General features: G+C 39.8%; 1 protein-coding gene across 2 annotated transcripts; it reads right to left on the bottom strand.

Annotated features, from left to right (window-relative positions):
• Window positions 1-16,219: 16,219 nt before the first annotated feature.
• Window positions 16,220-19,997, bottom strand: LOC147418482 (probably inactive leucine-rich repeat receptor-like protein kinase At5g48380). Of its 2 annotated transcripts, none has more exons than XM_086506674.1 (2): window positions 17,657-19,997; window positions 16,220-16,413 (listed from the first exon to the last, which is right to left on the bottom strand). In XM_086506674.1, the coding sequence occupies exon 1, from the start codon at window positions 19,474-19,476 to the stop codon at window positions 17,665-17,667; it is 1,812 nt and encodes a 603-aa protein (XP_086362800.1). In that variant the 5' UTR covers window positions 19,477-19,997; the 3' UTR covers window positions 16,220-16,413; window positions 17,657-17,664. The 2 variants fall into 2 exon arrangements, with proteins under 2 accessions (XP_086362800.1, XP_086362799.1); XM_086506673.1 differs by lacking the exon at window positions 16,220-16,413 and adding an exon at window positions 17,300-17,556.
• Between the last annotated feature and the right edge of the window lie 4,604 nt (window positions 19,998-24,601).

The raw sequence follows: 24,601 nt of genomic DNA, 5'->3' as shown, positions 1-24,601 counted from the left end.
AAAGTACTATAGAAAAAAGCGTCAATAGCTCCATCTCTTTAACTTGGGACAGAAACCATTGATTTTTTAATTTCGACTATATCATTTTTATCTCATACCCTAGCTAGATCCTATATCTAGGGTATCTTCCAATATACATATATTCTATGTATTCATTAGGAAAATTTTGAACTCATTTTTGGGCCTTTTAAGAGTGCCACATCATCAAAGTTGTACAAAAGAAAGCAACCCGGTAGACCCCTCTAAATATTGCTTAGAACCCCATGATATGACCTATCATTGGAAAGTTCTTGAAAAATAGATTCTAAAGAGCCAAGGTCCGAAAAGTTTGGATGACTTCTATGAAAGTTATCCCATTTTTTTTCAATCAGCCAGGTTTTGTTACCGTTACGGTAATCTAAAATCACCTTTTTCTAGATCTACATGAAGGCAATGTTCGATACATGCATGCTATATATCAATAGATAGCATTTGAAGAGTAGAATCTAAATATCCAACCTCCGACAAGTTTGGATCTTATTTGCAAAAAATTTACCGATCTCCACTTTTTGAAAGCTATGCCACATTAACAATTCTTACAAGGCCCATTTTTTAGTCCAACTTTTTCTAATGTTTCATATTTTTCTTATATTTCTTTTTAATAGCTACTAGGAAGGAATCAAATCGTAGTGGGACACTAGGTTGCATGATTTTCAAAGATACACCTATTTTAATGCATTATTACAAGCATGATTACAAAAATTTGTCAAGGAGCAATGTCATGTTTTCATATTGCACGAGGTGTCCATTAGAATCAAATGAAAGTCTAGGCTTTTATGTGCCCTATTTTGATGATTTTTTTACACAAGGTTCCAATCTAAATTGAAAAACGTATATAAAATTGGAGTCGTAGCTAATGAGCTTAATTTTCTACCCCTATTTTTATTTCTTTATTTGCAGCCACGGTTGAGGAGCTATGATCAAAATGGTGGAGCCCAGCCTGCCCACATTATGCAGAGATAGCCCATTTCAAACTTTTCCAGTCATGTTCACACTGGCTCTTCTCTTTCTTGTGTAACCCTTGGGGGTTCCCTTCACCTATAAAAGGAGACCTATTCTTCCTTGTAAACCATTTATAAGATGAATTCATGAGAGTAGTAATGTCTAATTGTACTTAGCCATAAACATAAGCTTAAGCCTACACTTGCTCTTAGAGGAAGACTAGCCATTCTTGTAATCTATCCTTGGAAGATAAGATCTAATCAAAGAAGGACTTGAACTTGGTACGTCAATCAAGGCTTGAACTCTTCCCTCTTCTTCTCTCTCCACATCAAAAATGGTGAATAACTCCCGAAGGGTTTGTCAAGTAAGATGTGTTCTACTTTGATATTTTGTTGATTTCTTGTTGTTTTCCGCCTTGAAGTCTTCCCTCTTCTTCTCTCTCCACATCAAAAATGGTGAATAACTCCCGAAGGGTTTGTCAAGTAAGATGTGTTCTACTTTGATATTTTGTTGATTTCTTGTTGTTTTTCTTTCATCTCTAATCCAACATATATCTCTAGTTTCATCTCCCTCTCTAACCAGACCTATCTCTCTCACTCTTAGAAATTCATTCTCTCTACAAATTCTAGGTTCTCCTTGCTACAAGTACATCTTTCCCCGAAGTATCCTTATTGCCTACGAGCAAGAATAGGGCTTGGGAGGGAAACTTCTCTTCTCTTCATTTCTCTCATGTCTACATTTTTCACATACTATAGTTATCCTAGATCAATAATCCACATGATGTAAATTTCTATCACTTTCACTCTGTGCGATCTATTGCAATTATGGATAAGTCGTAAAAAAACACTTTCAACAACGTATAGTGTTTCTCTTTGGCCCAGAAAGGCACAATGAAATACTTATTTCATCGGATCTCATCATACTACCCCTTATAAACTATAACTTTTCTTTTGACATAAGTGTAGTTATCTTGCTATGAACCAAGAGGATTTGTACACACAATTAATCACAATCACTAGACAAAACATGTGTATTATAGTAAGCACAAAACTACAATTCCAAAGAACAATTCGTAGCCTGTTTGGTCTAAACGCCATTAACTCATCTATTAACCCGTTCATATTACCCATGATGCGATATGACCATAGCCTTGATGTTTTTATCTTTGTATTGTTTTGATATTCTCTTTTGTGTTCTTTCTTTGTGTGTGTGAGTGCAAGAGAGAGAGAGTGGGGCTTCTTTGATTGCACTTCCTTGCAAACCCTAGACTTGATGGCATCTATGGTTTAACTCCTTCATTTAGTCTTTGGAGTTCACTCACAAAATCTCACAGCCAAAATCCCGGTGCTTTCCTGGCAAGACCACAAATTTTTGCACATATTTTTGGTAAACCCGATGCAAATCTGCCAATGTGAGAGTTTTTGGGTAACCATGGGTGATTGTGTTGAGAAACATGGTATACATTTTGACCCAGCAAACAATGCAAATGTTTCAAGCATTTGCAATGTTCATGCAACAACAACATTCCATTGAAAGAAGCGAGATTTCAACAACCAAAGCCATACAAGCGGTCGCCAATAGAAAGGATCAACTCAATGACAAAGATGTAACCAAGTAATTATGCGAGTATGTGAAGGTGATGGAGTTGCATCGCGTGGCAGAAGGTGAGATGATTCAAATCTTTGAGCTAGTTGTTGCTCCAGAAAATAAGAGAACTTGTTGAGGGAATTAAAGATGGGCATGGGACAAACTGGGAAGAACTCAAAGCAGCTTTAAAGGAGGAATATTTCACGGAGGACTTTGAGAGAGTGACCAAAATGACATTCTTAGAATGGGTAGTCAAGCCAAAGCAAGGACTATCAATAACGGAGCTACTTAGGGAATTTGAGCGGCACTATGCACAACTCATCATGACAGAAAGGGCCACACTAGATGCATAGAAGAGAGATCTTTTCTTACAAGCTGCAGGTAAAGAGTTTTAAGAAAATTTGGATCTTCTTCTTGAAGATGTCCGACTCGAATGAGGTTGAAGGTGCTGTCTCATTGCTTGCCAAACGACAAAGAAGAAGGGACAAGATGGTAATAAACACTACAAGTCCTTCCACCTCAACTTCTGACAAAATGGTAAAGCCTACTTTTATCGCTCCTAAGTTTGATGAGGCCATGCTAGATGAGCTTGTGAAGGGAATGCGTGACTTGAAAGTGAATCTCGCAAATCTTGAAGAAAAAGGCCAACCACATCAGGGCCAGTTTCAAGGCAAAGACAATAGCCAAAAGAAGGGTTTGTTAATAGATGTATTTGGTGTGATAGTACAGACCATGTAAGAAGGGATTGTGATAGTTTTAGTGATTCTTTCAAAAAAGATATTGTCTTTTTTAAGGATGGTAAAATCCACTTAAGATAGACTGGTCTACCCTTGAGAAATAACTTTGGGAAGGGGGAAATGCAAACCTTAGTTGAAGATATTGCAAATAACCATGCCACCTCTTCAATTGAGGCATCTACTTATGGAGTAAAAATTGACCATCTTAGTGATGAGGAGATGAGTGACCATTATGGTCGACTTTGGCCAAATGTCATGCAATTAGCTAAAAATGGAAAGCTTACAAAAGAGATTCTACATGAACCACTTGATTGCATACGTCTAGAAACAGGGTGGAGTGATCCACTAGATTCAATGTCTATCCATGCCTACATTACAAACTACCAAATCCATGAAGCTATTGTAGAAGAAAAGCGTAGGCGTGAAAATGGTGATGAAGGGACTTCAAAAAGAGCTACAAGAAGGTGAGGAAGAAATGATGTAGCACCTTTGCAAACACCACCAACATAGGAGGCACCTTCACCAGAAGTGACCATGGAGGAATCTACAACAAGGAAGAAACAAGAGCCAACAAAAGGTAAGCTAAAAAGACCATCCTACAAATTACAATCTGACATTGAGCTTGCTACAGACTTGAAGAAAGTTCTAGAGGAGAGGATTTTGAATAGCAAGGTTGAGTTTACTTTGGGGGATGTGCTTAGCATAGTCAAGAATGAATTCCATGAAGAAATTATCGACATCATCAAGAGAAAGAAGAAAACACTTGAAGAGCCTATTCGCCCACAAGCTAAAGGCGATACTGTGAAGACACAAGGAGTACAAGTGCATGCTAAAGAAGGTGATGGAGCTATGGTGGGATGCTACCAATCTTCTTGAAATGTAAGGAAAGTGAAATTTGATGATGATGGGGAAGAATCTCAAAGTAATCCTAGGAGCCACTATTATAGAAGCCATTGGGCACAAGCTACTACAGAGACATTGATCAAGGTAGGTGATCTTGAAGAACCATTTGTTGCCCTAATTGACCATGGTTCTGAAATAAATATAATGTCAAAAATTCTTTAAAACAAATGCAAAATGGCCAATGGACGAAGAACATTCTTGTATGGTCAAAGTGGCAAACAATTCATCAGGTCAATTGTATGCAGCATGTCCAAGTGTAAAGGTGACAATAGGTGATGTAAAGGTTGAGCAAAACTTATTTATACAGGACACATCTTCATATCATCTTATCCTTGGACAACCCTACAGTGTGGGAGTCTGAATGGAAACAAAGGTAATGGATGATGGTTTAGCTTATGCCAGGATACGAAGCAAAGATGGTAAACGTGTTGTTCAATTTCTCACAGTTTGTGTAAACCATGAAAATAATCGTGACAACCTCAGATATCATCCTCTACCAAAGGTGAGCAAAGAGTTTCATGACCATAGGGAAATGATGAGTTTTGACCAAGTACCATTGTAAAGTGGCATTGCAGTGGTACAGAAAGAAAACGGGTCTTGTCTGATCCAAAAATAAGTGAAACGTTCTCAATGGGCTCCTTGGTAACAAAAAATGGATCAGTATGTTTTACATAACTTGAAGATTTGAAGAGATGTGAGAGGCAAATGTACATAATGTACAAATAGGCATGAAAGAGAATGGGTCGTTAGAGCCTACTAAAAATGTTTTGGGCTTGTGTGAGCAAGTTTCTTTTGTAGATACTACGGGTGAGCTTGATGCTATAATGGAGTCTAGTTTGCATCTTCAAAATGAATTTGTGGAAGTATGCTCTATGGAAATATATCAAGTCATAGAAGCCTTTAAAGAACACCAATGTTTTATGAAAATAGTTGGCCCAAAATTCCATGTTGAAACTAAATACAAAAGTGTGGCAAAGAAGATGAAACTAGTACCTTCACCCTTACTATCCAACAACTGGGAAAAGATTGAGAAGGCTTCTTTGAAACCAAGTTTGAGGAATCCTAAAAATATTGGGCACACCTTCACAAAGGAGTCTTTTCAAGAGTTGCAGATTGGTTGTGAGGAGTTTCTAACACAGGAGGAGACACAGTGCTTCAAAGAAATGCTCTCACAGCACGATAAGGCTTTTGCATTTGAGACACATGAGATAGGATGTGTTGATCCATCTATTGTAGCTCCTATGGTAATTTTTACAATACCTCATGTTCCTTGGAATCTGCGGCCTATTCCAATTCCAAAGGCTCATTTGCCCATGTTAGTAGAGCTATTGAATGAGAAGATCAAAATGAGAATTTTGGAGCCTTCTTGTGCTCCATACTCAAACAGGTGGTTCACAGTCCCAAAGAAGAATGGTGCTCTACGCTTCATCCAAGATATGCAACCAGTGAACAAGGTGACAATTAGAAATGTAGGTACAGGTCCAATTGTGGATGAGTTTGCAGAAGTGTTTACAGGGAGGGCAATCTACTCAATGGGGGATCTCAACTCAGCGTATGATTAATTCCAGGTTGCAATCAAAAGTAGAGGCTTGATAACCATGAGGACACCTTTGGGTTTGGTAAGGATGTGTACCTTGCAGCAAGGAGCAACCAACTTGGTTGCAAATAATTAGGTAATCTTTCCCAATTTGCAAGGTTGTAACCATATCCCATAAATCTCTCTTTATCTATGGATAGTTTCTTTGGCGAGCACTTAGTACCTTTTCTCCAAATCTCACCACATACCTGTGTCCTTCTTCGTCATCTTGCCCTATTGCCCATCCAATTCCTGTAGGACTAGTGTCTACTGTTACAATTACTGGCCTTTGACACTCATAGTCTACCTTTCTCAAAGTTGTTGTTGACTAGAGCAACTCCTTTAGCTTTTTCATTGCTTTTACATGTGCTTCTGTCCATTTAAACTTTTAATTCTTTCTAAGCAATTGATCAGTTACATGTGCATAATGTGGAATTTAAATAACATAAAAGACACATGCTCCCAAAAAACTTCTTACCTCACTGATGCTAGTGCATGTTTCTTTCATTCTTGTATGACATCTACCTTTGTTGGACAAGATTTCCTACCAAATTGCCCGCACATATGCCCCACAATGAGAACTTCATTGACACAAAACATATACTTTTTCCTTGACAAAGTAAGATTCACTTCCTCCAACCTAGATAGAATTTTATCACAATCATATATGTGATTTACCAAAAACCTGTGACATCCCTTGAGATCCAAAGCTTCATCTTTGTCACTTTCTTCACATCCTTTGATAGGGAAATCATCAATGAAAGGCATTGTAATTTAAGGAATAAAGTCACGTAAGACCTTATTCATCCCATTAGTTGTAGAAACAGATTGTCTACCACTTCTTGGGAAGATTACAAGACTGCTCAATGCCAAACATTGCTATGTTGCAGTGGATTTCCTACATTAAGTCCTTAAATCCCGAGTTTAAGCACATTGTAGGTAAAGACAATACAGTGGTAGATATGCTATCAAGGGCCACGAAGGATGAAGATGAGTCACAAATGATTGATGAGGGAGATGATGTAGGCACAAAGTTCTATTCTATCTCTCATGTCAAAGGTAACAATGTATGCATAACTAATCCACTTGAATTGTTCTTGAAAGAGATTTATGAAGGTGATTGGCTTCTTATTGGAAGTTACTTGAGTACTCTAGCAAAACAGGATGATTGGTCTCAACAAGAATTCAGGAGGATATGCAGAAAAGCATATGGCTACTTTTTGAGGGATGGTTACTTGTGGAAGCATCCTTAACAAAAGGGTGCTACACCACAAAGGGTTATTTGTAAAAAAGAGACTCAATTAAAGCTCATGCAAGAGTTTCATGAGAGTCTATGGGTTGGGACACGGGTGTGTAGGCAATCTTCTCCAAGTTGAAAGAAAAATATTGATGGAAGTGTATGTATAAAGATGTATCTCAATTCGTAGAGTCGTGTGTAACTTTTCAAATGTATTCAAATGTCCGACATCGTGATGGATTGCATACCTACATATCCACTAGACACGCACTATAGATGGGTTGTGGATCTAGTCACAATGCCTTTTCAAAATCTAGCAGATGAGATACTTAGTTCTTGCATGAGAGGACCTAACTAACCAAGTTGAAGGGCAAGCATTAAGAGCTAAAACCACAGAAGTTGTATGAAAATTCCTTCTTGATGAGGTGATTTGCCGTTATGGTTGTGTGGGAAATATCACTACAGATAGAGGTGAGCTGGATGTCGCAGAAGCAAGGGAGTTCTTTTCCATATTAAGAATCAAGCTTTCTCTTACTATAGCTTACAACCCTGAAGGTCATGGAAAGAGTGAAAGAGGGCATCCTCCTATCATCAAATCTTTGGCCAAGGCTTGCGAAGGAAGAGTTGGTGAGTGGCCAAAACTATTGGCATATGCTTTATGGGCTTATCGTATAACATATAGCTCAGTAACTGGCTATATGTCTGCGGAGCTAATGTATGGTTAAAAGCCAGTGATGCCAATTGAAGATACAATTCCCACATGGCATGTACTACCTTGGCAAGAGGGGCTTAGCATGAAATATCTCCTTGCATTGCGCATAAGGAAACTAGAAAGAAGACCTGGACACATTGAGACTGCAAAAGAACAAATCAAAAATGCAAGGTTGAAAAACAAGGACTACTAAGTGACATCGGCTCAGGATCAAAACAATTGACAAAGGTGACTGGGTTTTAGTGTATAATAGTAGCCTTGATAACCAACACACAATCATGCATAAGTTCTCAAAAAGATGGTTTAAACCATACGTTGTAAAATTTATGCATGAAAATTCTACTTACAGCTTGTCTGAACTTGGTACATAAGTAAATATTCCCATTGCATGAATAAGGATCAAAGTGTTAAGGGAAGAGAAGATAGTGATCCAGAAGATATTGAGGAGGAGGAAGAGCAAAAAACAGGTGAAGATCAAGGTTAAGATGAAGCGTTGGAAGCTATCAATGAAGATGAAATCATGGAAGACTTACAAGAGGATTGATCTTACAAAGATCAAATGTGGCATATATCAAAGGATTTGCAGGTTTAGAGGGGGTGGATGTCGTGTTGTGACATGTACATAGTGGGAAAGAATGCTACAAGATCTATCTTGCAAGATCTATCTTGATTCTTTTTAGATACATAAGTATATTTCTTATAATGTATATATACATATATAAGTATAATAATAAGGTTTCTATCTCATCATATTATTTATCGCAAGGGTAACATATTCTTACTTTACCATTAGAAAGTATTATGAGAAAAAACGTCAATAGGGAAAAGCACCTTTTGAGGTAATAGAGGGAAGATCAAAAAGTCCCTTGCTACTTAAGGTACGCAGGAAGATCTTCGCTCTGCAAATGAGTATAGCAGAGACCTACAAGAATATTTCCAAAAGATTAAGGATGCTATCTCTATCTCACAGCAAAGGCAAAAGGATGTTGATGACAAGCACAGAAAAGCCCAAGCCTTTAAAGAAAATTATTGGGTCTTACTTAAATTTCCCAAGGTTCGATTAAGGCACACGACTGGCAAGAATCCTACGGGACACCAAAAGTACTATGCTAAGTTAGCAAAAAGGTACTATGGTCCCTTCCAGATTCTTAGGCCAATCAATGAGATGGCCTATCAACTCAAGTTGCTCAGCCATTGGCTCATACACAATGCTTTCCATGTGAGCCTACTAAAGCCTTACAAAGGAGAGCAACCACAAGAACCAACTATTGAAGACCCACCGAAAATCGAGGACCAAGAAGAGGTGTTGTAGCCCGAGTCCATCCTTCGACATAAAGGCAAGGTATTAAGAGGCAGTAAGACTATCTGATGACATCTTATTAAGTTTAAGAATTATCCTTTTAAAAATACTAGATGAATGTAGGGCATCGATTAAAGGATAACCTAAACCTTCTCAATGCTTACAATGCTTCTCTAGAGTAAGCAAATGTAAAAATGTTAAAAATGAGCAAAGTTTTTGTCTTATAGGACTCTCTTTTTCTTTATTGTTCACAAAAATGAATTAGTATGCATGATTAGATCAATTTTGTGGAGACGAAGTCTCCCAAACACTAAGTAGAGCTTGTCACTCTACTATGGAAGATTGATAGGACTAATGTGCAAACATGCTTGCGGCAGCTTAGTCTCTCAAAGCGCCAAATGGACTAGTCATCCATTCTGGAACGATGTCGTAGGGTAACATAGGGATCCTCTACCCACGAGGAAAAGGACTAATGAATATGCTTTATCTTCTCTACCCCATAGTCGAGGACGACTATGATTTTAAGAGAGAGGTAATGTCACAATAACTTATCTAATTCTCCTAAATGATTTTCTCATGTTAAACTGATAATTTAATATGGGGAAGTGCCAGGGGAGAAAAAGCTATAATATTGGTTAAGCTGGCAAACCGGCCACAGTAGGGATCCAAACGAGGAAAAATAGGGATCCAAAGGAGGAGGCATCTGCAAAAGAGCAAGGTGCAACAATGGGCTTAAAAGACCCTAAGGTTCAGCCCATTAAGACTTCCAAAATGCTAAGGTTCCAAAATTCAAAGGTTGTGTCCAAAGGTCAAAAGCCTAGGAAAATTGGATGCTTTGTGTGTGCTCAAAAAGTCTTCATGCATCCCTACATAGGAGGGGGCGAGCCCTAGAAGTAGGAGATGAAAGAGAAACTCTCTCTCACACACACACAAGCTCCCTTTACATAAAGCGAATGAGGGACACATGTCAGCTCCCTAGCCCAGATGCCCACAAGGTGTACTAAAATCCTATTGGATGGCCTTAGAGGTGGACCAATGAGAATTAGGCTAGAGTAAATCTAGTTTAATTAATTTAAAAACACTTAATAAAATAACCTGTAAGAATTAAGCTCTCTAGAAGAATATTGGACAGTCTCCCAAGGGGTCCGATGAGCATTCAGCAGCCCAATGGCTTGCCTGATTCCTATTGGCCATGAGAAAAAGGGGTCCAATGAGAGTCTAGTTGCATTTATTAATTACCTAAATATCTCACAAAAGGGGAAAGGGGAACACATGTCAGAAGGCTATCACTTATGCTTCTTAATACTCATTGTCTAAGCCTAGAAAGGGCCAATAGGGTTGCAGCATGAGCAAATAGCAAGAGGGGTCGACCAAGAGAGAGAGGGGGCTGATTTTCTCAAGGCATTATCCACACAAACTCATGTGTCAAGCAAGAAGATACTCTCTCTCCTTCTCAAGCTTTAATGGAAAGCTTATCACCTACTCCAAGCTTGTGACAAGGAAGGCCTACACCAACAACTCTTGGCTTTGTGATGCAAATCCAACCAAGAGCCAAGCTTCGATGCATGCTGATCTCCTCTACCATGCTAATTACTAAGCTAAGCTATGCTAATATGAGTGATTATGTGAGGAGATGTACATCTTTCTCGTAAGAATACTCCTTCTTCCTCTCAATCTACTCTCATACCCCGAGCTCTCACCATCTTTGACGGTGTGTGAGGTCTTGGGTCTGAGACCGTGAGGGAATTGATGTTGTGTTTAATAAGTGTTTTGCCTAGTGCTTGAAGTTTCCATTTTCATTGCACTAGCGAGTATTGAAGGTTCCAATCCAAATTGAAAAAAGTATATAAAATGGGATTCGTAGGTAACGAGCTGAATTTTTTGTCCCTATTTTTATTTATTTATTTGGAGCCACGGTTGAGAAGATATGATCAAAATTGTGGACCCCAATCTGTCCACATCATGCAGGGGCATCCCATTTCAAACTTTTTCAGTTCATGTTCACACTGGCTCTTCTCTTTCTTGTGTAACCCTTGGGGGTTCCCTTCACCTATAAAAGGGGACCTCTTCTTTCTTGTAAACCATTCATGATATAAATTCATGAGAGTAGTAATGTTTAATTGTACTTAGCCATAAACATAAGCCTAAGCCTACACTTGCTCTTAGAGGAAGACTAGCCATTCTTGTAAGTTATCCTTGAAAGATAAGCTCTAATCAAAGAAGGACTTGAACTTGGGGCATCAATCAAAGCTTGAAGTCTTCCCTCTTCTTCTCTCTCCACATTAAAAATGGTGAATAACTCCCAAAGGGTTTCTCAAGTAAGATGTGTTCTACATTGAAATTTTGTTAATTTCTTGTTGTTTTCTTTTCATCTCTAATCCAACATATATCTTACGGCCTACAAGCAAGAATAGGGCTTGGGAGGGAAACTTTTCTTCTCTTCATTTCTCTCATATCTATATTTTTCACATACTAGAGTTACCCTAGATGAATAATCCACATGATGTGAATTTCTATCGCTTCCACTCTGTGCCATCTATTGCAATTAACGTATGGATTATCTGTAAAATACACTTTCAACAACGTACGTACAGTGTTTCTCTTTGGCCCAGAAAGGATCAATGAAAAACTTCTTTCACAGGATCCCATCATACTACCCCTTATAGACTATAACTTTTCTTTTGACGTAAGTGTAGTTATCTTGCTATGAACCAAAAGGATTTGTACACACAATTAATCCCAATCATTAGACAAAACATATATATTATGGTAAGCACAAAACTACAATTCCAAAGAACAATTCGTAGCCTGTTTGGTCGGAAAAGATTGAACGCCATTAACTCATCTATTAACCCGTTCATATTACCCATGATATGATATGACCATATCCTTGATGTTTTCATCTTTGTGTTGTTTTGATATTCTCTTTTGTATTCATGTGAGAGTGCAAGAGAGAAAGAGTGGGGCTTCTTTGATTGCACTTCCTTCCAAACCCTTGACTTCATGGCATTTATGGTTTAACTCCTTCATATAGTATTTGGAGTTCTCTCACAAACTCTCACAGCCAAAAGCCCGGTGCTTTCCTGGAAAGACTGTAAATTTATCGACAACGAGAGACATGGATATCGCCTAAACAGCCTCTTCTATCAAAGATGTTGTGCTATAGAGATTATTTCATGAGTATCATTGATGGTGGTTTTATAGAGAGACCCATATACATGAAGCACTTCTTATGACATGGCTTGCGAGTAGCTATTGGTCAGCTCACAGTCTCACCACATCAACTGGAGATCGAGACTGATAGAGCAACACGGATCCCTAGAGAGGAGAGGATATATGAATTGTGTAGAGAGGAGGTGGAGAGAAGGTTCATTATGTATGCAGTGTAGATCATATACAATTGTCAAAGAGAGGATATCCCACCTTCTGTAGAGAGCAACATTCTCTTCGTTCACTATTTGATTCTACATACCAACATATACAAGGGAGATTTATTCTAATCATATAGTGTCATAGAGAGATATCATTACAGCCTAGACAGCTCCAAGGAGAGGCCGCAAGAAACAAATTACCACATTTTTCTAGAGATCTACTCCCCTCATGGCCCCTACACATAATAGAGTCATTCTCTAGAGAGAGGAGACACTTAGAGCTCGCAGGTGATAGAGGGTGCCTAGTTTTTGAACACCATGTCCCTACCAGAGAGACATGACAAAGATCAGAGATCCAGCTCCACAAAGAGGCTATGGAGAGACTCACTTGATTCAAAGTAGATCCCTATATTTTCTTCAAGGAGCTGCCGATACCTTCTTGATTGATGTATATTATTTTATATCTCAAGACGATACACGATGGAGCTAGCTAGACCACATATCATGATTGTATATCCGATGCATATAGCTTTGCATTTTAAGCCCCTAGCAGTAGAGCTCCATCTTCCCCTATTCCCACTCATTGTACATTTATTTTCAATGCTAGTATCGGTTGATTACTTGGCTATAGCTTTATAGTTCAATTCTTTTCATTTTGATGGAATGATAGAGGATACCCTACACACACACTGACCTCTTTTATAGGTCGAATTTAGCCTTTTGAACGATGTTTATAAAATCTTTCTTTCTTTCTTTCTTTCATAATGAAGAGCTTCAATAGGTTGTGGTTTACATTGAGAAGAGAATGCGGAAACCAAGGTACTTGATAGTTTGAGGAGGAAAGTGAGGTTTCAAACCTTTGCTACAAGAGGCATTTGGAACGAAAAAGTGATTTTGCAAAAGGAGATGCATATTACATTGTTGGAGTTCATGGAGCAGAGTTGTTGAAATTCCTCAAGATCTCTACACACACACACACACACACCTTGCAATCTCTCTCTTTTCAGTATACATATACATCTCCTCAATCTACATACACACATGCACATAAGCATAGCCTAGTTTGTGAAAGCTTGTAAGAGCAAGAGATAGACAAAATTGTGATACATAACATAGGACACGAGAAGGAGAGAGAATCTTGCAAATAAATTGTCTTAAGTCTTAGTCCCCAAACTCCATGGCACACTCTTTGGAGTTGGGTTTTTCATATTTTATTTCAAAAAATTAGAGGCCCTTTTTTTACACTTGAATTTTTTTGTGGTTCTCACCACTTTTTGCATGTACGGCAATGGGGTTGGTTCTCTCCACCTATGTACAACTTAAGCTTTACAAACTTTAAGAATATATAAAAACACTTGTGATAAAATAAATGATCCTGAGATTTTATTGGTTTTATTGTTAGACTCCTTCTCCCCATCTTTCAATGTTCCATTGTATACAACATCAACTCACCATTAAATTAAAAAGATAGCAACAATAATTAACCATTGCACGCTCAGTTATTACAATTGTAATGCTACTACATACAATAGAAGGGTATTCAATATCGTAACATTCCTCCCACCAAGGTTAGCAACTTTCCTCAGTTGCTCAATAAAGAATCAACTAGACCATGAGTGATGGCCCTTAAAAGGTCAAAAGATATTGGTTGTAAATCGTGCCAATTTATGTTGTGGGGGCCTCATGATCAATCAACCATTCATGTGGAAATGACTTTCTCTTCTAGTTTGCAAGTGAAGATAGATCATCCTAAACAGGATGTGGTGGAGGAAGGGGTCCTCCAGAAGGTCTTAAGAGACTTATGTGGAAAACATTGTGTGTGATGGTAATTCTAAACAAATGAAACATCATTAATGACAACATTTACTTTGAGAACACCATAAAAATGTGGATACCCCACAAAAACATAGGTGTTACCACTTTTAATCCTTTGTTTCCCCATTTCAAGCATGACATAATCACCTTTCTTAAACACAAGTGGCTTGCAATGCTTATCGACCAACGTTATATAAGCACCTACGCAAAAAAGAGCTCAAACTACAAATGACAATAAAGTAGCTCTAAATGATAAATAATACAATAATTGCTATAGTTAGATAGTAAAATTTTATGAAGAGGAGATGATTAGATACTATAAAAATAATTGAACATGCAAAAAGGTAGAAAGAGAAAGTGTTACTAGGTTTAACAAAGGACAATTGAAAGAGAACTTTTCAGTGGAAAACGAAAGAGAAAGAAGTGAAATTCCTTGAAGATGCAACACTTATACCTAGGTGGCATGCCAAAAAGATGCGGTAAGCTCAGCAAAAGTCCCCTCCTCAAATGACCCACCCAATGAGGAATCATTCCCAAGTATTCAAATACAAGAGCCTTTTACAATAAAGAATACACCAAATGCATAGAAATCAATTTATAAAATACAAAAGGAAAAGCCCTTGCAACATGAACCTAGGACAAGAATAGTGTCTCAAATTACAATCCTACTGCTTAAGAGCTGAATAATAATAGCTCTAAAAGTTCCTCTTTGAAAGCATAGAAACAAATTTGGATGGTAAGGAAAATGATTTTTCACCAACAGTGACCTAAGTGTCCCTTTCTTTATGAGACAAACCAAGCCAACTCAACCCACAAACTGTGGTGTTGAGGAAGTACAACCCTTCCCATTGCACTATTCAGAATCCCATGTCAGCACTCTCTCTCTCTCTCTCTCTCTCTCTCTCTCTCTCTCTCTCTCTCATACACACATACAAAATAGTAAATTCTTTTGGTTTGGATGAGTCTTGGTGGCAAGAGCACTACCACATAAACCGGACGAGTTTCAAAAGAGCATTGAAACCGCAAAATTTAGAACACACACCCATAAAGGCTCATATAAGTCAACTTCTTCAACAACCTACCTTTACCTACACCAATGCTATTTTTAAAAAAAAACCAGTTCTTTGGTGCTTATTTTTTAAGGTCAAACTACTGAGACAACCAAGATTGGTGCTAAATCTAAGGTATTCACCTAGATTTATAATGAAAATCCCCAATATTTCACTTTTACTATTAAGGCCCAAGGAAATCACAACCAGAATTTTTCACTTTCAAACAGGAAATTTACATGACAAACCAGGATATGTAAGCATTGCGGGTCCAGAACCAGCACATTTAGTGTATTTTAATCCAGCTAAAATTAATCATTAATCCATACCAAATCAACGCCAACAAAGTGCCAGCCATTCTTCCCCAACTGACATAATATTTTTCCGGAAAAAAGCAAACTGGATGCCGAACTTGCAATTCAAACAAAGAAACATAAATTTGAACAGAAGTGAACTATGGGACAAACAGTAATCAAGTTACTAATAGCCACTTATAACATTGAAACACCCTGCTTCGGGGAACTGGCTACTTGTGAATTGATCCATACTAGAAGTTAATGATCTGAAAATGGGCAGGGTTTGTCCAAGAGGCCATGTGCACATGTAGTTACATCGAACGTATGCATATACCTTCATAAGTTCAGAATAGTCTGAACTCACGAATTATAAGAGGGAATAAAGCACTCATAAAACTATAAAAGCAAGGGACACACGAAAAGAAAAGAAAAACAAAAACAAACAAACTAACTAACTAAATCACTTTGATTGCTTCGAAACAAAACTAGATAAAACAAAACATTATTAACTTAAAAATGTTTTCAGAAAAGGTATGTGTAAAATAAGTTGACGCAACTTACTTGGCTTAAAACAAGTACTCAACTTTAAGCAAAAAAAGGATAAGACATCTTAAAAACTTAATCCTAGAAATCAAACTTCACACAACAACCTATAAGACATCGAACGTATGCATTCTAATGAAGAAAGATCTTGCGATTTGTTTAATAATGAAAGACTTAAAAGGATCAGAAGATTAAACTCAACATCCACAAACTGCCAAATTGTACTTGAAGTTGGTACCAACAGAGATTTGCTTCTTGCGAGTGCTGAGGGTCACAAATCTATAACACTGCAAAGTGGACAAAACACTGCAAAAGACGAGAAAAGAAAAAACAGTTCATCAAAATTTTCAATCAAACAGATCCTACAGACACAACAAAAACGAGAAACAAACAGTATTGAGCTTCTTCTTTCTTTTACTCTAAAAGGTTCATACAACTGCCGTTCGTGAAATGACATATGACTGCATACACATGCTTGGAAGTCTCACATACCAGCAAGCTGACCAAAAGCTTGAGTTTACAACAGCAATGGAAAGTTGGACATCCTGCTCTGACATGCCAGCCAAAGTTGCAACAATGCAACCAAAAGACCAGGCACACAGACTTGCAAGCTTCGACAACAAAAACTGAACCACCCATTGCAGGAATCATTTAGGCCAAAAGAAGTCAACGAATAGTCGCTACTCAGAAAGACAGGAAAAGATAACTTCAAACACCCAAACAGCTATACAAGATCGACGAGAAATCCACAACGTAGCACACTGATGGAGCTGAAAGGTGTTAAACCAACCGCCTATTTAATTACCCAACCATATTGGAGGGGATGGTGTGTATATCAAACCCGAAGTCAAAACACAACAAGGTTAAAGCTCCCATTGGCATTTTAAGACCAAAAACTGAAAGGAAAGTCAGATGAGACCCTTAAATGAAGGGACCCATTAACAAACTAAGAAAAGACATTCAAAAATTCGAACACCTTTCTCCCTTCTCCTCCGTGGCATGTTTTAACATGCCAAAAAATGATGCAGGTGGTAAAAACTCAAAAACGAAGCAATGCCAGACTACAACCTTGATGAAGCAAAGAACCACTGCTTAACAAAGACAGACAAATCAATCTGATCATGGGCAAAAACACATATTTGTGACCCTAAATAATATGTAAGTACCTATGAAGCCAGAAACAACAAGAGGCTACCAAAACATTTTCTTCCAGTTAGTCGATTCCAATTGACTTGCAACCAATAATGAGTTTTCACCCAGAATCCAAAGGAAGTCTTGCCAAACAGCCCAAGGTATTGCATCATTCTTGAGACAGTAGGCATGTCGAAGTTGTCTGTGGTCAATACACATTACAATACTTATCACTCATTCGAATTGCCAGTTTACTATCCCAATACTACCCATTTTTAGCCGAATCAATAGGCTCCACATAAAGTTCATCGTCCCCCACTACATGCATAGAAAAGGCAAACCTGAATGAGAAACAATGCATAGACCACTAACATCCAAACTTAAATGTACCACTGATGTGAAGAGTAGGGAAGCATACCGACTATCTTAGCCATGTCTTGCAACGATGAGCTCATCGGCATAATCCATCTCCTTGTTCAGGAAAAGTGGCAATTCATCATTGTCGCTAATGCTGAAATTCTGGCCAATGGCTTTCAGAAATTGATAGACTTCATACATTGTAGGACGATCCTTTGGGCCTGGAAGAACACACGCACACCCAACTCTTAAAAACTGATTTAACTCGTTGTCATGACCTCTTCCTGTAAGTGACATGTCAATGGCCTCCTCTAGACACCCATTCTTTGAAAGAAAAGCAACCCATTCTGCTAGGTTCCCTTTGAACTCAGCTTCTGCACACACATCCGTTGCTCTCTGACCAGTTACAAGTTCAAGCAACACTACCCCAAAGCTGTAGACATCTCCTTTCACAGTGGCAACCAAGGTTCTGCTATACTCAGGAGCTACATAGCCAAGATCACCGAAGTCACCATTTACAAAAGTGCTAACATGGGTGTCTACAGGATCCATAAGGCGGGCAAGGCCAAAATCCGTGATCCTTGATTCATATTCATCATCCAGAAGTATGCTTTCACTGCTGATGTTGCGATGGATTATTCGCGGATTGCAACTATGATGCAGCCATGCAAAGCCGCGAGCAGCTCCTAAGCCTATCCTGAGCCGAGTAGTCCAATCTGGTTTGTTTTTCTCAGGCATTTCATGAAGGCAATCTTTCAAGCTTCCATTAACCATGTGCTTGTACACCAGCAATTTCTCAGATCCGGCACAGCAATAGCCGAGTAAGGGAACAAGATTCCTATGCCTCAGCTTCCCCAATATATCCATCTCCGAGGCAAACTGCTTGTCCGTCTGTGAAGATGGACGTAACCGCTTGACTGCCAACATGGAGCCATCTGGCAGAAAGGCCTTGTAGATGGTGCCCGTCCGACCAGATCCAATAATATTTTCTCTGTTGAAATCACCTGTGGCAGCCATGAGATCGGCTAGCTTTAGCTTCTTCAGAGGCTTCTCAAAGAGAGACACTGATACTGATCGTGGCGCTCGGATGCACTTTGCCCACTTGTTCTCATCTCTCAAAAGAGCTCTTTCCTTCTTCCTGGCACGCAAGAGCACCCACCAGAACCCAAATGCAGCAAGAAAAGCGACAACTGCAGCAGAGGCAACAGCAGCACCCACAATCAAACCAACATTATTAGGGCCTGAAGCACATTGTTTATTGAGAGGGGGACCGCAGAGTCCAGGATTGTTGCCGAAGGCTGATGGAGGCTGGGTGGAAAAGCTGGATGGGATGACTCCACTTAGCTTGTTGTAGGATACGTCCAGCTCACGCAATCTAGGGAGGATGCCGATCCCACCAGGAAGGTAACCTGAGAATTGATTATGCTGCAGATGCAGAGTGTTGAGGTATAAGCAATCCTGTAGATTGTTAGGTATAAAGCCTGTGAAGCCATTCTTTGACAAATCCAGCACTGTTGTGTAAGGCAATTGGCTGCAGATATTATCAGGGATGGGCCCACTAAACCCATTTTGCGACAGATCAAGGGTTTGCATGGAGGCACATTTCTGAAGCCCAGAGGGAAAGCTCCCAGATAGCCCTGCTTGTGGCAGCTTGAGCGCCAGCACTCTGTTCTCCTGGGGATTCCAACAGGTGACGCCAGCAAAGTTGCATACATACCCTCTGGAAACGTTGCCGAAATTCCAGGTAGCTAGAGAGTTGTTGGTGTCTGTGACAGACTCTTTGAATGCCTTGAGACATTCTGTATCATCTTCACACAGCACCTGCAAGTAGGGAAGAAGCAAGAGGGCGTAGAGGAGCACTCTACGCGTGCACTTGTCCATAGTGGATAGTGCACGCCAATACACGCCCGTCCCGAGATCACGGCAATGCTGGTCCAAGATCACGGCACCACGATTTGGCGACTTCTCTGCTGCTGGCTCTCTGCAAGATCCTCACCTAACATTCCCTCCATTGTGCTCCGAAGACTACCCCATGGAGAAGCTTCTTTCTACACAAAAGGGAAACTTTTGGGCTGCGAATCGCGATCTGGTTGAGTACGCGTCAAAATGCAGCTACATTTTGTCACATACGCCACACACATACCAAGAGGGGCAATGTACCTTGCAGATTAAGGGGTTTACGCCATGGCCAGGAGCTTAGTTGAGTGCAGAAGCGATGAAAGTCAAATTCAAGGTTGGCAGAGCCTAGTGGCGCACTGTAGTCTGTGCCCCGTGTGTGTGTGTGTGTGCGTGTGTGTGTGTGTGTGTGTGTGTGTGTGTGAGAGAGAGAGAGAGAGAGAGAGGAGGAAAGAGCTCCACACCGCTTTTCGTCCGGTCATTTGGTCCGACTGCCAAATGGAGCTCACAAGTTGCAATGCATTTGAGAATTGGTGACACCAGTGACCAGTTCTTCCTTATGGAGTAAGTGTGGAGCGGGAGCAACTCAAAGCCTACTTGGAAAGATTTTGAGAGTTTCCAAAAGCACTTTTTACGAAGCAGGCACGGGAACTAGTGGCTCTACTCTGGATATATTTATTCATTAGTAAGATTCCTCCAACCAATGACTAGTGAACCTTACTACTTTTCGCCTATATTTATCAGAGATTTCCCTCACTAAAAAGTCACTTGAAGGTTTTGAACTCATTTCGTCAACACTTTCAAGCGATGGCCTAAACTAGCAAACAGACAATTGGTTGGTGAAATCTGTTTAGTTATCATTTGTAATATAAAAAAAATGCGCTCCACAACGACCCTACCACGACTCCCCAAGCCCTTCTCCGCTCGTTCTGTCCCGTCACTCCCGTGGCTTCCTCTCAAGATCTGCCCACCTATTCACTGCTAACACGCATAGCTTCCACCCCTCGCACGCCTGCTTGTGCTCGTATCCTGCGCTAGCTGCCCCCTTACTCCCCCAGTCTCACAGTTTGTTTCCATTTCCTAGAGCTGCGAGCTCCCCTACGCGCGGTCGTCTCCTCACATCTCCCCCCCTTCCTCCTCCTCCTCCTCCTCCTCCTCTCTTTCTCTCCTCTGTGCGTTGCAGTCGGGACCTCCACTCTCGCTTTTTTTGCATCTTCTTTTTCTACAATTGGGTACCCCCTACTACTTGAATTGAGAGCTCTTCTAATTGAGGTTATGAGTATGGAAAGTGTTTTAGAGTACTTGATGAAGATGCATCAAAACCCCTCACATTGACTTTATACATTTGCATGGGAAGCAAGCAAAAGAGTTCAAAAGACACATAAAAGCAAGATCTTGAGCACCGGTTGGATGCAAGAAATAAAGAAGTGGTTTGGGAGATGGGATTCATTTCACTTGCTACATGATGCCTCAATAGACTCCAAAGTGAATGAACATTTTCTATAACACCACTGTATTATGGCTTGGGAGGAATCTAGTGGGTCACACATTATCCATATTGCCCCAAACTAAAAAATCATGTTCTTCATCAAAAGAGGAAATTGTACTCACCCGAATATTCTTAATCCTACCGATTGTCAGGTGATACACACTAGCGTAGCCATAAGGCTTTGCTCCCACTTACCTTGATGTTAAACGGGGCATTGGGGCAATGGAGAAGAGCCCCAATGACTACACACTATGCTCACTCCAAGTTTGAGAGTCTTATCACACACTACTAGAGTGCTGAAATTTTACTCACATTCACACTTGCTTCCCTCACATATTCAAGCATGACTTAGATCTACATACTTTCCTCACCTAGCCACAATGTGGGCTCTCCATTGTGATATTCTCATCACCATGATCCTTAAGCATTGAGGTCAATTATTAGCACCACACATATTACATCACATGTATATTTGGTCCCACACACCATATTTGACCTTTAATGACAATAAGTAAAATTCTATCTATTTATCTATCTCTCACACATGCATGTAGTACATTGATTAGAGTGCAAAAGTGGTGTATGTGGAGTGTGAGGGAGAAGAAATGGGAGACACACTGTGTAGGTAGATATGTGTACCACGATGATAGAGAGCTCCTTATTCTTCTATCTACTAAAGCATAAGATGTGTGTACACATAATGGGCGGTTAGACACATCTGGGTGGGAGAAGCGGGTTGCCAAATTCAATCAAAGCATACCAAACAAGAAGATATAGGAGGGTGACTTAGCGATGAAATATGAGAGCTACCTTGACTTCACATTCCAAAAGAAGTTCAAGAAGAAGTGGACAGGTTCATATAAGGTGCATAAAGCTTATCCTAATGGGATATATTAGTCGGTGCATGAAATTGGCAAACTTCTTAGACACAATGTGAATGGTGTGCATCTTAAGTTGTACTTTGAGAGAGGGTTAGTGCATGATGTGCATCAAATTGTGGCCAAGGAGGTTGGGCAATCCACCTTGTTAGAAATAGGGTTGCAGGGAAAAACACACAACTTGGAGAAGATGAAGAAGCTCTAGGCACACAACAGAGAGTATATTGCTTAGTGCACAATGGAAAGATAAGTGAGCCCTAGAGTGAAGTGCATATATACAATGCACGGGGGAAAAAACCTCCTAGTGAGGGAAAAAATACCCTCTTCCTAGCCTCCAACTGATGCATACCACATTCATGCCACTTGTGATTGTCCTTATGGTTGGTTTTCACAAGCATAACCTTTGTTTTGGATTCATTCATAAATCAGTCCCCCTATAAAAGAAAACATTTGCAAAGACAACCATAAGCTTTGTGCATTCTCTTAAGTATGTGCTAGAAGCACTACATCATCTACATACAAGAAAAGCATGACTACCACATTGTAAATAGTAACCTCTTCAATGCCTTCTTGTTGCGTAAGGTCAAATTGTGGGATTGACTTTCCATCTTCTTCTCTTTTTTTGAATTAGTTCCATGTATGCATGCAAATGACTTTGATAATTATTTTTGTCCTTAGTTGCATCTAGATTTATCAAGGAATTTTAAGCATCTTAACACCCTTTATCAAACCACCTCTTGCATGATCTATCTTTATTGACACCTTTGAAATGTTTGGTGTCATAATAATCAATATCTAATTCTCCTAAATGATTTTCTCATATTAAACTGATCATTTAATGTGGGGAAGTGCCAAGGGAGAAAAAGCTAGAATATTGGTTAAGTTAGCAGACCGGCCACAGTAGGGATCCAAAGGAGGGAAAATAGGGATCCAAAGGGGGGGCCATCTGCAGAAGAGCCATGTGAAACAACGGGCTAAAAAAAACCCTAAGGTTTAGCCCATTAAGACTTCCAAAATGCTAAGGTTCCAAAATTCAAAGGTTGTGTCCAAAGGTCAATCTTAGGGAAAATTGGATGCTTAGTGTGTGTGTGCCCAAAAAGTCTTTCTGCATCCCTACATGGGAGGGGGCGAGCCCCAAAGCTAGGGGATGAGAGAGAAAACCACACACACACACACAGGCTCCCTTTACACAAAGGGAATGAGGGACACATGTCAGCTCCCTAGGCCAGATGCCCACAAGGTGTGCCCAATTCCTATTGGAAGACCCTTGAAGTGGACCAATGAGAATTAAGCTAGAGTAAATCTAGTTTAATTAATTTAAAAACATTTAATAAAAGAAACCAATAAGAATTAAGTGTCCTAGAAGACTATTGGGCAGTCTCCCAAGGGGTCCAATGAGCATTCAGAAGCCCCATGGCTTGCCTGATTCCTATTGGCCAGGAGGCAAAGGGGTCCAATGAGAGTTTAGTTTAATTATTTAATTATCTAAAGCTCTCACAAAAGGGGAAAGGGGGACACATGTCAGAAGGCTATCACTTATGCTGCTTAATTCCTATTGGCTTGACCTGGGGAGGTCCAATGAGGAAAAAGCCAGCCTAACTTAGCAGCTAGGGCTCGCCCAAGAGAGAGGGGGGCTGATTTTTGCTTGGCATTCACTCTCACACTCTCACACTTGACCATGTGTGAAGGGAAAACACTCTATCTCCTCCCAAGCTTTAATGGAGAGCTCATCACCTACTCCAAGCTTGTGAGATAGAAGCCTACATCAACACTCTCTTGGCATGTGGATGCAAATCCAACCAAGAGCCAAGCTTCAATGCATGCTCATCTTCTCTACCAAGCTAATTACTAAGCTAAGCTATGCTAATATGAGTGATTATGTGAGGAGATGTACTTCTTTCTCGTAAGATACTTCTTTTTCCTCTCAATCTACTCTCATACCCTGCTAGCTCTCACCATCTTTGAAGGTGTGTGAGGTCTTGGGTCTGAGAACGGGGATAATTCAAGTTGTGTTTGATTAAGTGTTTTGCTTGGTGTATGAAGCTTCCATCTTCATTGCACTAGCTAGTCTTGAAGGAACACAAAGAATTGTATTGTACAATGTCTCTCTTGATGGGAGAAACCATAATACAAAGCCTTTTGGAGGGGGGACCGGCTCCATGCAAATCCGGTCCTCAACTGTTGTCAATAGTTTAATTGCTCTCTCTTTTGAAAGTATTGTCGATGCTATCTAACTAGGTGTTATGCTTTTTGTTGCTCTCTCCACCCAAGCACTCTTGTAATTCTCATTAGGAATCTATTCTAATGAAATGCCCACTATGTTCATGCTAATTTCCGCTACAAATAAGATTTTAGGCCATTAAATGTTACATTGGTATCAGAGCTCAAGGTTTCTCTTTTCTTGCTCAAGAAGGGAGGTCCTCAAGCTAGCTACAAATGGTTGGTATTATTAATTGCCTGTGAGTAAGTAGAATAGGGATTTTTCAGCCTTGCAGTGCGCCTGCCTTTGTGCAGTTAACGGGGCATCACCGTCGAGAGCTATGGTCTTAATAGTGGAGTCCTACGGGGCTTGCCTACGGCTTAACCACTATTGAGCTATTAGAAGCTTGACAGGAGCCGGTGCTGTTTTGGTGTCGAAAGACCCTCTCTTCTATTCCTTGCAATTAATGGTATTCGAGCCGCGGGTACAGTAGCTTGAGTGCTTTTTCTAAAGGGGTAAAGAGGAGTAGCAACTAGGGCTTGA

This window comes from Adiantum capillus-veneris, chromosome 30, assembly GCF_014529385.1.
Source record: "Adiantum capillus-veneris isolate H3 chromosome 30, ASM1452938v2, whole genome shotgun sequence".
NCBI lineage: Eukaryota > Viridiplantae > Streptophyta > Polypodiopsida > Polypodiales > Pteridaceae > Adiantum > Adiantum capillus-veneris.
Note: the sequence above shows the minus strand (reverse complement) of the source record. Positions and strands in the feature narration are given on the sequence as shown.